Here is a 14,946-nt window from a genome sequence, read left to right as displayed (position 1 = left end):
CCAAAATCACTGCAGATGGTGATTGCAGCCATGAAATTAAAAGACGCTTACTCCTTAGAAGGAAAGTTATGACCAACATATTAAAAAGCAGAGACATTACTCTGCCAACAAAGATCTGTCTAGTCAAAACTATGGTATTTCCAGCGGTCATGTATGGATGTGAGAGTTGGACTGTGAAGAAAGCTGAGTGCCAAAAAATTGATGCTTTTGAACTGTGGTGTTGGAGAAGACTCTTGAGAGTCCCTTGGACTGCAAGGAGATCCAACCAGTGCATCCTAAAGCAGATCAGTCCTGGGTGTTCATTGGAAGGACTGATGCTGAAGCTGAAACTCCAGTACTTTGGCCACTTCATGCAAAGAGCTGACTCGTTGGAAAAGACCCTGATGCTGGGAAAGATTGAGGGCAGTAGGAGAAGGGGACGACAGAGGATGAGATGGCTGGATGGCATCACCAACCTGATGGACATGAGTTTGAATGAACTCCGGGAGTTGGTGATGGACAGGGAGGCCTGACGTGCTGCGATTCATGGGGTCGCAAAGAGTCGGACATGACTGAGCGACTGAACTGAAGAGACATGGGTTCAGTCCCTGGATCAGGAAGATTCCCTGGAGGAGAAAACGACACCCCACTCCAGTATTCTTGCCTGGCAAATTCCAGGGACAGAGGAGCCTGGTGGGTTACAGTCCATGAAATCACAAAGAGTTAGACATGACAGAGTGACTTGAGTATGCATTCATGTATTTCATACTAGCTAATCACTTTTTATATAAAACCATTTCCTTTAATCCTAACCAACACACACACACACACACACACACACACACACACTCAAAAACCAATATGGAAGGCTATTATATTTCTCTTTTATGCAGAGAGTAATGAATACAAAGATTTACATTCTGAAAATCAATCAGAATTATCTAAATTCAAACTCTGTACTATTGTTTACATGACACTGTTCCAACATTCAAAATAACTAAAATGAAATATTTTATGATTATCTCAGATATCACCTTTCAAAGGCTTTCTTCAAAGTCAAACTGAATTTCAGTCTTTCACAAAGTAAACAGGAATCCCATTTATATGCTCTTATAAAACTGTGTTTACCCAAAAGTCATTAATTTCAAAGTTTTCTTATTTAAATATTATTTCCCTAAGCATAAATCACCCACCAATAAAACTTACATTTTTAATGCTCTGTACCATGGGGTTTTTACAAATATGTTGATGTTAAAAAAAATCATTTCAGCTGACACACATCCGCCTCTGGCATTTTTCCAGCAGAGTCTAGTGCTCCCAAGTATTTGTCCACAGGATATTCTGAACTAAATTTCTCTATATCAGTTAAATTGCACTTTGAGAAAAGATCCCATGCCACCTACTGCTCTGGCTTCACACATCTGACCTATGGGAAGTGCTTCTGTTTCTCGGCCTATGCCTCCTCATGCACTACTTCATCTGAGTTTGAGGTCAGTAACTGGAGCTCCTTCCAGGCCACACTCCTGCCATCTCCTCTTTGGAGACCACACTTCCAAGGCAGTTCCTTAGTCCCTCACTTGCTCACATCTGTCTCCTTACTTTGCAGCTTTAATGACTTCCCATTTTCACTCTGGCTCAAATCCAGCTTCAAAGTTCTTTGGAGTTTTCTTCTATGAGTACATCCCTCCCTGTAAAACTCGGACCTCTCGCCTTCCAAACAGTAAACCCGAGCATCCTCTCCTGGTGTTTATTCAGCCAGCAACTCATTTTCATTCATGGGTGCTCACATGCCATGCAGCACTAAGTTGCTGTAGTCATGTCCGACTCTTTGCGATGCTATGGACTGTAGCCTGTCAGGCTCCTCTGTCCATGTAGTTCTCCAGCAAGAATACTGGAGTGGGCTTCTATTTCCTCCTCCAGGGGATCTTCCCAACCCAGAGATTGAACCCATAGTCTCTTAAGTCTCCTCCTGCATTGGCAGGCAAATTCTTTACCACTGGTGCCATGTGGGAAGCCGGGTGCGTCCATGGGCTGCTTCTTATGCACCAGATTCTCTTCCACCTTTCAACCATCTCCAGAGAAGAGGTCTAAACAAAAGATAAGCATACTGACCACCCCCAAGGAGGCACTGACACCTCATTTGTAACTGGAACAAGCTTCAAGGGCATGTAATCTCTGAAGATGCACAGAACCTGTTTTAATGTTCTGCTATCACACCTTGAAATGCTTAATAATTAGACCTGGGGTCTCTACCTTTTCATTTTACACTGGGCCCTGCTAATTAGGAAGCCTTTCCTATTTGCACATAATGTTGGCATGCTCTTGAGTTCCTACTCTCCCTCCATCTCCTCATACTTATCCTCTTCACCAAGGTCCAACTCAGGTTTCGCGTACAACTTCCAAAGGGATCATAAAACATTTCACACCTGTACTCCTCATTTGACCCTTTCTAAGTCATGCCCTCTGGTCTTAATAAGTTTTTAATGCCTGTGTTGAGGCTTCCCAGACAGATTTTAAACATCCTGAAGGTGTTTTTATTTTTTATATCATTTTGGCATCTTGTAAGAATTAGGTACCTAAGAGGTACTCTGGGGAACTCCCTGCTGGTTCCAGGTTAAGACTTCACCTTCCAATGCAGGGGCTGTGGGTTGAGGAGTTAGGATCCCACATGACTTGCAGCCAAAAACAAAAACATAAAATACAAGCAATACTGTAACAACTTTAATAAAGACTTTAAAAATGGTCCAAATCAAAAAGAATCTTTAAAAAAATTGAAAAGAGGCAATTTATATGTATTTTTAAATTGAGATGGAGTAAGCCTATAAAAATATAACATTTTTTTTTTCTTTTTTACATTGAGCAAGCACTATTCCTTATCCCCATCATGACTCAGAGAGTCATCTGCTTCTTGCATCTCCATGCTCAAAGGGGGCTGCTGAGGAGGAAAGGCCTGCACTTGTCCAGCCCTGTTCTTAATTATTGTGAAAGTGAAAAAAATGAAGGTGTTAGTTGCTCAGATGTGTCTAACTTTTTGCAACCCCAAGGACTGTAGCTCACCAGGCTCCTCTGTCCATGGAATTCTCCAGGCAAGAATACTGGAGCAGGTTGCCACTCCCTTCTCCAGGGGATCTTTCAGACCCGGGGACTGAATCTGAGGCTCCTGTATTGCAGGCAGATTCTTAATTGTCTGACTCATTGGGGAAGCCTTAATTATTATGGACATCTTAATTAAAGCTACAATTATATGGACATATTTAATTCAATGGAGGAAATATTAGGACACTCAAATGTCATAAATTCAGTTTTATCAGAAGATGCTATTTTATTCTCAATCTAAGTTCTTTGTTTATCCCTTTTCTGGCTCTGAGCATTCAAATTGAGAAAGAGTTATTATAATAATCACTACCAAACTCTCTAGATTTGCTACATTGTAAACAAACCTTGAGACCTCACCAGAAGGGCTGGAACTTGGTCTGCAGTACAACACATTGGTAGTGGAGATTCTAGATTGTCAGGGTGGGTGCCCTTCTAGACTTTAATCAATTATTAAGCACAGGTTAACAAAGGATTTTGACCCTCGTGGATCATATCAGCTTACTTTGATTTGTGCACCCAGACCAATGGCTCTTTTCATATGTTCATAATTAATAGGAACTAGCTCTACAAGCACAGTTGCACGGGCATGGGCCTTATCAAGCCAGCACTGTGCAAGTCCCTGAAGCTGGCCCTGACCTAACCTGTAACAGAAGAGCAAGGATTAGGTTATGGCAGTGGTTCCAAATTTGGCTGCTAATTCTCACCTTGGAGAACACTTGGGAAGCTTTAATACTCCCAATGTCCAGGCCAAAACTCAGACTATTTACATCTGAATCTCTAACAGTAGGATTCAGACATTTTTACTTTGTAAAACCTCCCCTAGTCATCCCTATATGCTGCTTAATTTGAGAAACACTTGGTTAAAGGGAAAAAACACCTTTTTAAAAAAAAAAACAAAAACACAACATTTTTTGTCATTGTAAAACCTTACCACTGAAGGGGTAATGCTTCACAACATAGACATTTTAGGCAGTGACAGACACAATAGTCTTTTGCTGCTTTTATTGTTATGTTTCAATTAAATCATAGGACCTGACTTTAAGTTAAGGTTGGTTATCAAGATCTAATGCATGATTTGATGTCAAAAATAAGTGGGCAGTGCTGTTAGTTTCTGTGTATTGTTTTAAACTGTATTCAGTGCCAAAGAGTGAACAGGAAGGACCTAATCTCAGAGGTTTTTGTAGCTTCTCCATGGGCCCTGCTAAGAGTCACACTCCATATATTCTCAGAGTTTCTCTAGATTCACTGGTTATACAATCTGTGATCTGAACAGATTTGGGTTTGGAGACTCATATTATGGTTGCAGACACAGACATATACACCAGTGAAGGCCAAATAAAATGAAGGTCTTTATCAGGGGATGTGCCACATTCTAGGACTCAGAAAAACAAGTCAGTGAAATTAATATAGCTATAATTGCTGATAAAGCCCATTAAGAGGTCTTTTTGTGGTGATACTATAACTTTAAGAATTAAATTTGCTCAAAAATCAACAAGTAACCAGCCTTATCCAAATAGTAGCCATGGAAGAATAACATAAACATAAAGAAATTTCAGTTAACTATATGAAAGGAAGTAAGAGGTTTGGGGTGGAGGAGAGCTGAGATTGCAGCAGATTCTACCAAAAGGAAGGGAAAATGCCATATTGAAGTCCTGCCTACACAGTTAAGACAAGATAAAAATAAGCTCCTCTTAGCTGCTCTTTAGGATGGAAGAAGCAATAGAGAGGCCATTACTGACACATGATTGAGGCTCCAGGAGAGGCAGGAGGCCTTTAGAGCAAACCACAGTATTTCTGAAAGGGCCATTGAGGAAAACACTCAAAGGATCCCTCTTAAAGCTTCAGGTCAAATCCATTAAAAAATTATCCAGTGACTGGGTCACTGCTTAGAGATGATGCCTCTCTAACAAGAAGGGCTTCCCAGGTAGTGTGAGTGGTAAAGAACCCTCCTGCTAATGCAGAAGAGGTAAGAGAAGTGGATTTGATCCGTGGGCTGGGAAGATCCCCTTCCCACTCCAGTATTCTTGTGGCAACCCACTCCAGTATTCTTGCCTGGAAAATTCCATGGATAGAAGAGCCTGGAGGGCTACAGTCCATGGGGTGGCAAAGAGTCGGACACGACTGAAGCAACTTAGCACAGCATAGCACAGCTCTAACAAGCGATCACAGAACAACTGCCTGGACTGCAGACAAGCCTCTGAAGAAGAGCACTGCCTCCCTGATGCCATTCCTAGGGTGATCTGAAGTGACCTATTACTGAGAGGCATGAATGTACTTTCTGTCCTCTGGCGCAGGATTTAACCTTGACACTACTGACATCTGGGGACCAGAGGAGCCACTGCTGTGGGGACCACCCTATGCACTATGGGATTTTTAGTAGCATCCCTGGCTTCTACCCAGCAGATGCCAGGAGCAACCCCTGGTTATGACAAACCTGTCTGTAGACTTTGCCAAATATCCCCTTGGGAGAGACAGCCAAATCACTCCCAGATGAGAATCATTGTTCTGAGGGAATTTTCCTGAGAAATTAACGATATTAGGACTTTGGGGTAAACACACAGCAAAGGAAACACACAAAAGAAGGCAGCAAATAACAGACCAGGTTCAGTTCTGGTTTAGATGTTATTTCAGTGGGAGAATGCCTCCCAAGTGGATAATTCATCAGAAACAAAACTGGGTAAGATTACTTTGAACAATGGGCTTGTTTGGAAGACTTGGAACTCACTGATTTCATATCTTTCATGATACATTACCCCATACAAGACAAAATCAAGAGGAATATGCTAGAAAAGCAGGTATCTTGGCCCATAAAAAACAACAAAAAGCTTAACAAACACTAAAACAGAACAAAGATTGCTAATCCTAGATAACGGAAAAGAAGAGGTCGAATTAAGCAGATTTAAACTGTTAAGACCCATTTAGGTGTTTCTTAAAAAGAGAATAACTTACATAAATAGAAAACTGGAGGCACATCTTCACTAGTGCACACACACACACACACACACACACACACACACACACAAACCTGTCAAAAGAAAAAAGTGTTTTTCTGCTGTTTTTAAAGTGGCACAAATTTCAAGTTCCAGGAAAGGAACAATGCTGGGAAAGATGACTAGGCAGAAGAAATCAAAAGAGCCAGGCTTCTGGGGTCAAAAGCAGCAGCAGGCTCACCTGGAGCCTCAGTTACGCCAATAAAATGCCACTTCTCCAGAGCAGAGGAGGGCAGAGGGAGAGTATTTTGCTAGCGGCAGGTCTACAGACTCAAGCCATTCTGCAGCAAGAGAGAGCAGCAGAGACTTAAACGAGTTCCCTGTTCATCAGACAGAGTGAAGATGACACCAATAGACTGAATCAGTCAACTCAACAATGGCATGCCAGAAACTTTATAAAGTGTAAGGGGAAATTCATAGAATTTGAAGATACTGGGAGCAGAAGAGGCACATCTCAAATATGACCTGGTGACTGGCAATGACAGTCTTATAAATTTCTAGATTTTGTATAATGGCAGAGAAGTCTCAAATATCATTTCTGGAGAGAGAAAGCTATACATTTAAGTGGATTCCATTTACCCAGTAACTTGAAGACTTCTCAGAAATGAGTAAGCTCAAAGGTTGTGCTTTCAGACAACTGGTAGAGACTGAATGCTATCCTGGGCTTCCCAGGTGCTGCTAGTGGTAAAAGAACCCACCTCCCAATGCAGAAGACATAAGAGATGCAAGTTCCTGGTAAATCTCAAACATGATTTTCACTCATCTCGCTTGTGGTGCATGAAAACTTGGACATGAATTTAGACTGTACTGAGATCTAGGTTCTAAGAATACAAGATTTTGACTTGGGTGACTATTTTTGGCCCATGGATCAGTCTGTTTCAAGTTTTTAGTGTGTACGTGCTAAGTCACTTCAGTCAGGTACAACTTTTTGCGACCCCATGGACTATAGCACTCCCGGCTTCTCTATCCACGGGATTCTCCAGGCAAAAATACTGGAGTGGGTTGTTGTACACTTCTCCAGGGGATCTTTCTGACCCAGGGGTTGAACACATGTCTCTTATATCTCCTGAATTGCCACTTGGGAAGCTGGCTGGTGCTAAAATAGTCTTATATGATCTTTCAACTCTTAGGATTGTTTAAAAAGTGGGGCTCCCAAGAAAGATTTGGAATTGAAATAATTTAATTCAGATCCTTCAGAGATTCTGATAGAATTATATCCATGTCAATAAATAAAAGACAGTCCACAATTCCACTATGGAAAGAACCCTGGTCCTCCCCAGAACACCTAAGTGCATGATTTCTGCCTGGAGGGCAGTGGGATTTAATTTTTGGAGTTTGATGTCTCTGCAATTTAATAATGGAAAGGCTTTATATTGTTCAAATTTTACTGTTGCAGATATTTTTAAAAGCAGCTAGTTAGACTCATTGCATAATTCTTGGTGAGCAATTTTTAGTTCCAGAGGGTTTTTTTATTTTATTTGACTTTACCTACTTGAGAATAGTCCTCATTTCCCTTTTATAGTCTCTTCCACTAATTTCTGTCTCTTCCATTATTTCTCACTCAAGAGGAGCCGCTGGTTCTGATTGTTTGGCCTGGTCTTCCTTCCTCAAGTAGGCTGTAATATTTCTTTGCCTGATTCCTCTGTCTCGGTTCCCTCCAACCTGTACAGTTCCTGTTCCTGGGGTCTCTAAGGGAGTGCCAAAGAAGTTTTGTTCCTCTGGCACTGATAACATAGTAACTTAAATTGGTGATTCTCCTGCTTGTGCATGGGGTCTGGAGATGAAGGAAATAAGCTTTTCAGAATTGCACAGAACATTCTGCTTCTGCCAGGGCTGCTGGAACCATCAGGATCAGAAGATTCTCTCCCCAAATACGCCTCCCAGTAAGCAGACAAGTGAGCTTCCCTGGTCGCTCAGCTGGAAAAGAATCCGCCTGCAGTGCAGGAGACCCTGGTTCGATTCCTGGGTTGGGAAGGTCCCCTGGAGAAGGGATAGGCTACCCACTCCAGTATTCTTGGGCTTCCCTGGTGGCTCAGATGATTAAGAATCTGCCTCCTGCAATGCGGGAGACCTGGGTTCGATCCCTGGGTTGGGAAGATCCCCTGGAGAAGGGCATGGCAACCCACTCCAGTATTCTTGCCTGGAGAATCCCATGGACAAAGGAGCCTGGTGGGCTACAGTCCACGGAGTCACAAAGAATTGGACACGACTGACTGACTAAGCACAGCACAGCAAGCAGACAAGCGTAGCTCCTGTCACCTAAACACTGGCTTCTACCTGAAGGACCCTCTCATGCGACTCTCAAGCTTCTCCTATATCTCTGGCTCTTTCTGCTCAAGTACACTGCAGACGTTGAGGGCCAGCATCTTTTTAGTTTCTGGAGATTACATAGCCCAAATTTTGGTCAAGCTCTAGCATGGCTTATTTTAGTGGTTCAGTCCAGTGAAGACTTAGGAAGAAGAAATGTCACCAACATGTATCCATATAACCTCTCTTGAGAAATCTACTTGCTTTAACATTATATTTTTATTCAGAAATCAGCTCTTCTAGCTCTTATGATATTTCCACTTCATAATGTAGGCCTTTGACACATGTTTTATAATTGAAGATAGGTGGTCCTAAAAATTAAGTATTTTCAAATTCTATTCAAGAACATATTTCCTTTCATGAAAAAATCCTTGATCTGGTTAATATGAATCCAACTTTGCTTTGAACAGTTTGATACACACACACACACACACAGACATATATATATATAGCAATTGTAAATCTGTTTGCAACAGATCAAGTAACATCTAAATAGCAATTGTATATATATATATATATATATATATATATATATATATAGCAATTGTAAATCTGTTTGCAACAGATCAAGTAACATCTAAATAGCAATTGTATATATATATATATATATATATATAGCAATTGTAAATCTGTTTGCAACAGATCAAGTAACATCTAAATAGCAATTGTATATATATATATAAATATATATATAGCAATTGTAAATCTGTTTGCAACAGATCAAGTAACATCTAAAAACATGGTGCTTTCATGTATGTTTCAATATTTTATTACTCAACAAATACATATCAAATGCCTACTAACTGCCAGACATTGTTCTGCCATTCTGAGGACACAGCCAAGAACAGAGTGAACGAAAACACCCTTGTATTGGAGCTTCTAGTGTCAGTTACTTTCTAGTGAAATGCAATATCCATGACAACAATAAGGTGTCTTTACTGACCTCACATGGAATCTCAGCAGGAAGCACCACTGCCTGTGGTATTGTGCTTCCTGAAGCTTCTGATAATTCTTCAACTTCCTTTCTCTCACTGATTTGCCCAGAATGTTCCTTTCTTAGGTCTGGTGAAATAATGATCTCCAGGTAGTCCGCAGAACCTAAGGGAAAGTTCATTAATATGGATTATAATACAGCTAAGGCCATATTAAGTTCCCATTGTTATGAAAACTAATTGCTGAACAGTTGGCTTAATTAATATATGGGAGAACCAAACTGAGTTTAAGATAGTCAAAACAATTGAACCAATGTTAATAATTAAAATGATGCCTCATAATTTAACTAGTATTACAACCTTAGCTACTAAACTAAATCAAATGCATATTTTCATCTACTAGGTAAATATTTTCCTCCCAAAAAATCCAAATACCACTTTACATTAAAACAGTAAATCTGAAAAACATGAAACTATCTCCGTTCAATGACTGTAAATAAGAAAATTTATTTATTTAAAATCAGAACAATTTAACTCAGAACAATTATTTACCCTTTATGCATATTTCCAATTTTTAAAAACAATAGGCATAACTAGGAGATAATCTAAACAAACAAATATTTCTATGAAACACTAGTTTAATAGTGAAATATTAGTGTTCATCAAAACGTTAATGTGTCCTGTGAAAAAAGTATCTTCAATTAAATGATATGGGTTTCTTTATGGTAGTACTATTAAGAACACTAAAATATGCTAATGTGAATTTTGAATATAAGAAGGAGAAAAGTATTTGATTGTTTAAAAATGTAACAGTAATGTAACAGCATTTGGTCTCAATCATTAAAAAACTTTATTGAAGAGAAGAAGAGTTGTGTGAAGAGAGATGGACAATATTTTTATTGTCCAAAGTCCAAAGCGTTTCCTTAGGGCACAGAACTAATATGACTGAAACCAAGGCTCTCACAACAGACACTCACAGCTGTCATCTATCTTTGGCCAACCACAAAAGTGCCCCTCAAATCTCTGAAGAAGGGTACTGGAGAAAAGGAAAACAGCTCCTAACAGCTAGAAATTGTCCTGATACCTTGTGAAGGCCTTGATGTTGCTAGGTGGTGGCCTCCCGTCCTGTTGAACACCAACAATCTCACAGAAAACCACCATCTCTAGACCACGCTGCCACCATGATGGGTCCAGTCAGAGATCAGCCTACTTTGTAATCATGTCTGAATCCAGGCAAAAACATGAACATTATCCAAACCACAAAAGGAACCAAATATCCTGAATCGTGGCTCCTGTGAGTGACTTTGCTTTTTTACCAAGTCTAGCCTCAGCCTCTTTTCATTTTTACCTTCCAGGTAGGGCAACCAACTCCTCCCAGTTTGCTTGGGATTTTGGGGAGGTTGTATGCTGAAAATGCTGTGCCCCAGAAACCCCTCAGTTGCAGGGAGAGTTGGTTACCCAGCTTCTCAGTAAGTCATTAATAACGCAAATCATAAAATTACACCTCTTTTTGACAACAAACAAACAATAGCAAAGCCCTGCTTCCATGAACCCTTCCTCAAATCACAATACAACCCTAAACCTACAGTAAGTCTTTTCTTAATACAATGTTACTGAGATGACCCATGGTTCGCCATGGTAGCCTTCACTTCATTGCTACTAGACAAAAAAAATAAATAATAGTTCAATAGTTCAAGTACAGGTGTGTTCCTAGTTCCTCTGGCAAAAGGAAATTGACAGCATGACAAGGAAGAAGAGTCAAAGGCAATATAGATGAAGATCTATATATTGATGAAGGGGGCTAGAATTTTGGTGTCATTGCATCTCAAAAGTGAAGTCACCATTCCTATCAGAGAAGCAGAGTAACAAAAGTGATGTCCTCTGGAGAAGAGCTGTCCCCATGCTACACCTAAGAAGGACTGTTTTTTTTTTTTTTTTCTCCTGTCTTATGAAAGTTACAGAAGAAAAGTACAAAAGCACCTGGGATTTCCAGATTCTCCCAATATCAGTCCTGCTTGAAACGGCATGAAAAACAGCCTTCATTTCTCTAATGTATTTAAGACACTTCCATAAGCAGTCTCATTCTCTCTTTCTCTCTCATGCTCTTTTATACAGACCCCCAAACAGTGAAAGGTTGTATAGAACTGACTCAATCACTTTGTGAATTGATGAAAGAACAAGAGAACTGATTTTATTTAATGCATCTTAAGAGGTATATGCTGTTCCACCGTAGCAGTATCTAGGATGTTTTCTGCTAATTCATCTGTGGAATTAAGTTAGGAAGAGCCATCTTCTTTACTCTGAAGACATAATTATAGATGTGCAAAATATTTATCTCTATGAATGCTCACAGAAGATCTGTTTATAATGCGGAAAATTAGGAGCAGTCTAAGCAATAACAGACCAGATAAAAATATCTAATGTGATAAAAGATATTGTCACTAATTAAAATTCTATCAAAGAACATTTAACAGTAAGGAACAAGTTTATGACATAAGTGAAAAAATTCAAGTTACAAAATTGTCAATTTTGTAGGTTTCCATTTTAGTAAAATAAGAAGTATAGGACTTCCTGTTTCGGGTTCCATATTTAAGGAGCTTTGGAAGTCACCACTCTATCCTAACAAACAAAAAACTGAACAGACTAAAAATTGAACAACTCTTCTTTGGTTAATTTTTTGTTTGTACAGTTTGGCTGTGCTGGGTATTCACTGAAGCACTGGCTTTTCCCCAGTTGTGCAAGTGGGGGCTACTCTCTAGAGTGGTGCATGCCTTCTCGTGGACGTGACTTCTGAAGTGCAACTGACAAATTGCTGGACACTCAACAGAGGACAAGTCTGAGAGTTAAAATCTCCAGGAGGGTTCAGCTAAAAGATTGGAGGGGACACGTTATTTTGAGATTTAGCTCTAGGAGCTTGACCAGATGCCCACAGCAAATACTAGGGAACAGTATTTCTAAGGAAATGGAAACAACCTTAGACACTCCAGAGCACTCTAGTCTTCTTAACAAGGCCTGCCCTCAAGAAAAACTAGTTAATCAGCCTAATCTACTAAGGTATTTTCAGAGTCCAACTGACCACAGGAAGGGAAATAACTAACTGTAGTTCACTATAACAAACCTCTCTCACCTAAAGGGGATAAACAAACGGAGAAATTCTTGTGAGGTTCACAGTTGACAGGCGTAGGCTTACTAAAGGACTGAGACCTAATCACAGGACTCTAGAAAGCCTCCTCCCCACACCTCACCGCTGCATTCAGTTCAGTTCAGTTTAGTCACTCAGTCGTGTCTGACTCTTTGCGACCCCATGAATCGTAGCACGCCAGGCCTCCCTGTCCATCACCAAATCCCGGAGTTTACTCAAACTCATGCCCATTGAGTTGGTGATGCCATCCAGCCATCTCATCCTCTGTTGTCCCCTTCTCCTCCTGCCCCCAATCCCTCCCAGCATCAGGGTCTTTTCCAATGAGTCAACTCTTTGCATGGGTGGCCAAAGTACTGGAGTTCCAGCTTCAGCATCAGTCCTTCCAATGAACACCCAGGACTGATCTCCTTAGGATGGACTGGTTGGATCTCCTTGCAGTCCAAGGGACTCTCAAGAGTTTTCTCCAACACCACAGTTCAAAAGCATCAATTCTTTGGTGCTCAGCTTTCTTTATAGTCCAACTGTCAAATCCATACATGACCACTGGAAAAACCACAGCCTTGACTAGATGGACCTTTGTTGGCAGAGTAATGTCTCTGCTTTTTAATATGCTGTCTAGGTTGGTCATAACTTTCCTTCCAAGGAGTGTCTTTTAATTTCATGGCTGCAATCACCATCTGCAGTGATTTTGGAGCCCCCCCAAAAATAAAGTCTGACACTGTTTCCACTGTTTCCCCATCTATTTCCCGTGAAGTGATGGGACCAGATGCCACCACTGCATTACTAAAGGTCTATTTGCAACAGTTCTTTTTACAGGGAATATTTGTGTGTGAGCTATGTCCCTTCAGTTGTATCCAGCTCTTCTCAACTCTATGGACTGTAGCCCGCCCTCTGCCCATGGGATTCTCCAGGCAAGAATACTGGAGTGGGTCGCCATGCCCTCCTACAGGGTACCTTCTCAACTCAGGGATCGAACCCATGTCTCTTATGTCTCCTGCACTGGCAGGTGGGTTCTTTACCACTAGTGCCACCGGGGAAGCCCACATCATATCTAGTTATCAAGAAAAATTACAAGGCATACATACCAAAAGGAAGGGAGTACAATTTGAAGAGACCAGGGAAAAAGCATTTGTTTTCTGTTTTTGTTACCTTGTTGTTTGTTTCTGTTTTCTCTTCTACTGTTTTTCTGCCATTGTGTTTTACTGAATATTTTATATGATTCCATTTTTCTTCTTTTTTTATTTAGCATATCAGTCATACTCAAAAACATTTTTAGTGGTTATCCTGGAGTTTGCAATATGCATTTACAACTAGTCCAAGTCCAGTATCAAATAACACTGTACCACTTTATAGATAGTTTTAGTACCTTATAATAATAAAATGATTACTCCTCCCTCCTATACTTTATATTACTGCTTTCATTTATGTCATTATATATAAACATACACAAGCATATATATGTAAAATTTATATCATATATTATATAAGCATACATTATTGAATATATTGTTGATAATATTTTGAACAAACTATTATCTTCTAGATCAATGGCAAATAGGAAATATATATATATATACTTTAATTTTATCTTCAGTTATTCCTTCTTTGATGCTACAGATCTGAATTTCTGATCTATATTACTTTTCTTTTCACTATAAAACTTCTTTTAACTTTTCTTTCAGGCAGGTCCACTGATAATAAATTTTTCAATATTTTTTCCTGAGGAAAATGTCTTACTAACAATAAACAAGTAGAACTGGAAGTTAAAAATGGAATACCACTTACAATAGTCCCTCTAGCTTTTTCTTTGTCCCTCCTCAAAATGAAATACTTAGGTATAAATCTAACAAAATATGTACAATATCAATATGATGAAAACCACAAAACTTTGATAACCAAAATCAAATAAGGACTAAGTAAATGGAAATATATTCTGTTCATGGATAGAAAAACTCAATAGTGTCAAGATGTCTGTTCTTCCCAATTTGCTCTATAGATTCAATTCAATCACAATAAAAATATCAGAAAATTACAGATATGGACAGACTGATTCTAAAGTTTATATGGAGAGGCAAGAGATCCAGAGTAGGCAACTTAATATTGAAGGTGAAGAACAATGTTGGAAAACTGATACTACACTACTTCAATACTTACTATAAAGTTACAGTGATCCAGGCAGTGTGGTCTTGGGAAAAGAATAATCAAACAGTTCAATGGAACACAATAAAGAGCCAAGAAAGAGAATCACATAAACATAGTTAATTGATCTTTGAGCAAGGAAAAAAATAATACAGTGAGGCAAAAAAAGTCACTTCAACAAAAGGTGATGGAATGACTAAATATTCACATGCAAAAAAAAAAAGCATCAAGATATAAACCTTACAACAATCAAAAAAATTAACTAAAAATGGATCCTAGACATAAATGTATATGAAATTATAAAACTAGAAGACATTAATACCAGAAGAGAAAACCTAGATGACTTTGGGTATGATGATGC

General features: G+C 39.5%; 1 protein-coding gene across 7 annotated transcripts in view; it reads right to left on the bottom strand.

Moving 5' to 3' along the window:
* BANK1 (B cell scaffold protein with ankyrin repeats 1) overlaps window positions 1-14,946 on the bottom strand; it is a 402,106-nt gene that overhangs the window by 217,653 nt on the left and 169,507 nt on the right. For all 7 annotated transcript variants that reach the window (XR_011482523.1, XM_020884241.2, XM_070452188.1 and 4 more), the window contains exon 3: window positions 9,316-9,470. Coding sequence is in view for 6 of the 7 variants with exons in the window: in XM_020884241.2 (XP_020739900.2) it covers window positions 9,316-9,470 (155 nt within the window). In the remaining variant the exon portion in view is untranslated. The remainder of the gene's footprint in view (window positions 1-9,315; window positions 9,471-14,946) is intronic.

The sequence above is a fragment of the Odocoileus virginianus genome, chromosome 21 (genome assembly GCF_023699985.2).
Source record: "Odocoileus virginianus isolate 20LAN1187 ecotype Illinois chromosome 21, Ovbor_1.2, whole genome shotgun sequence".
NCBI classification, from domain to species: domain Eukaryota; kingdom Metazoa; phylum Chordata; class Mammalia; order Artiodactyla; family Cervidae; genus Odocoileus; species Odocoileus virginianus.
This window is presented reverse-complemented; position numbering and strand designations above follow the sequence as displayed.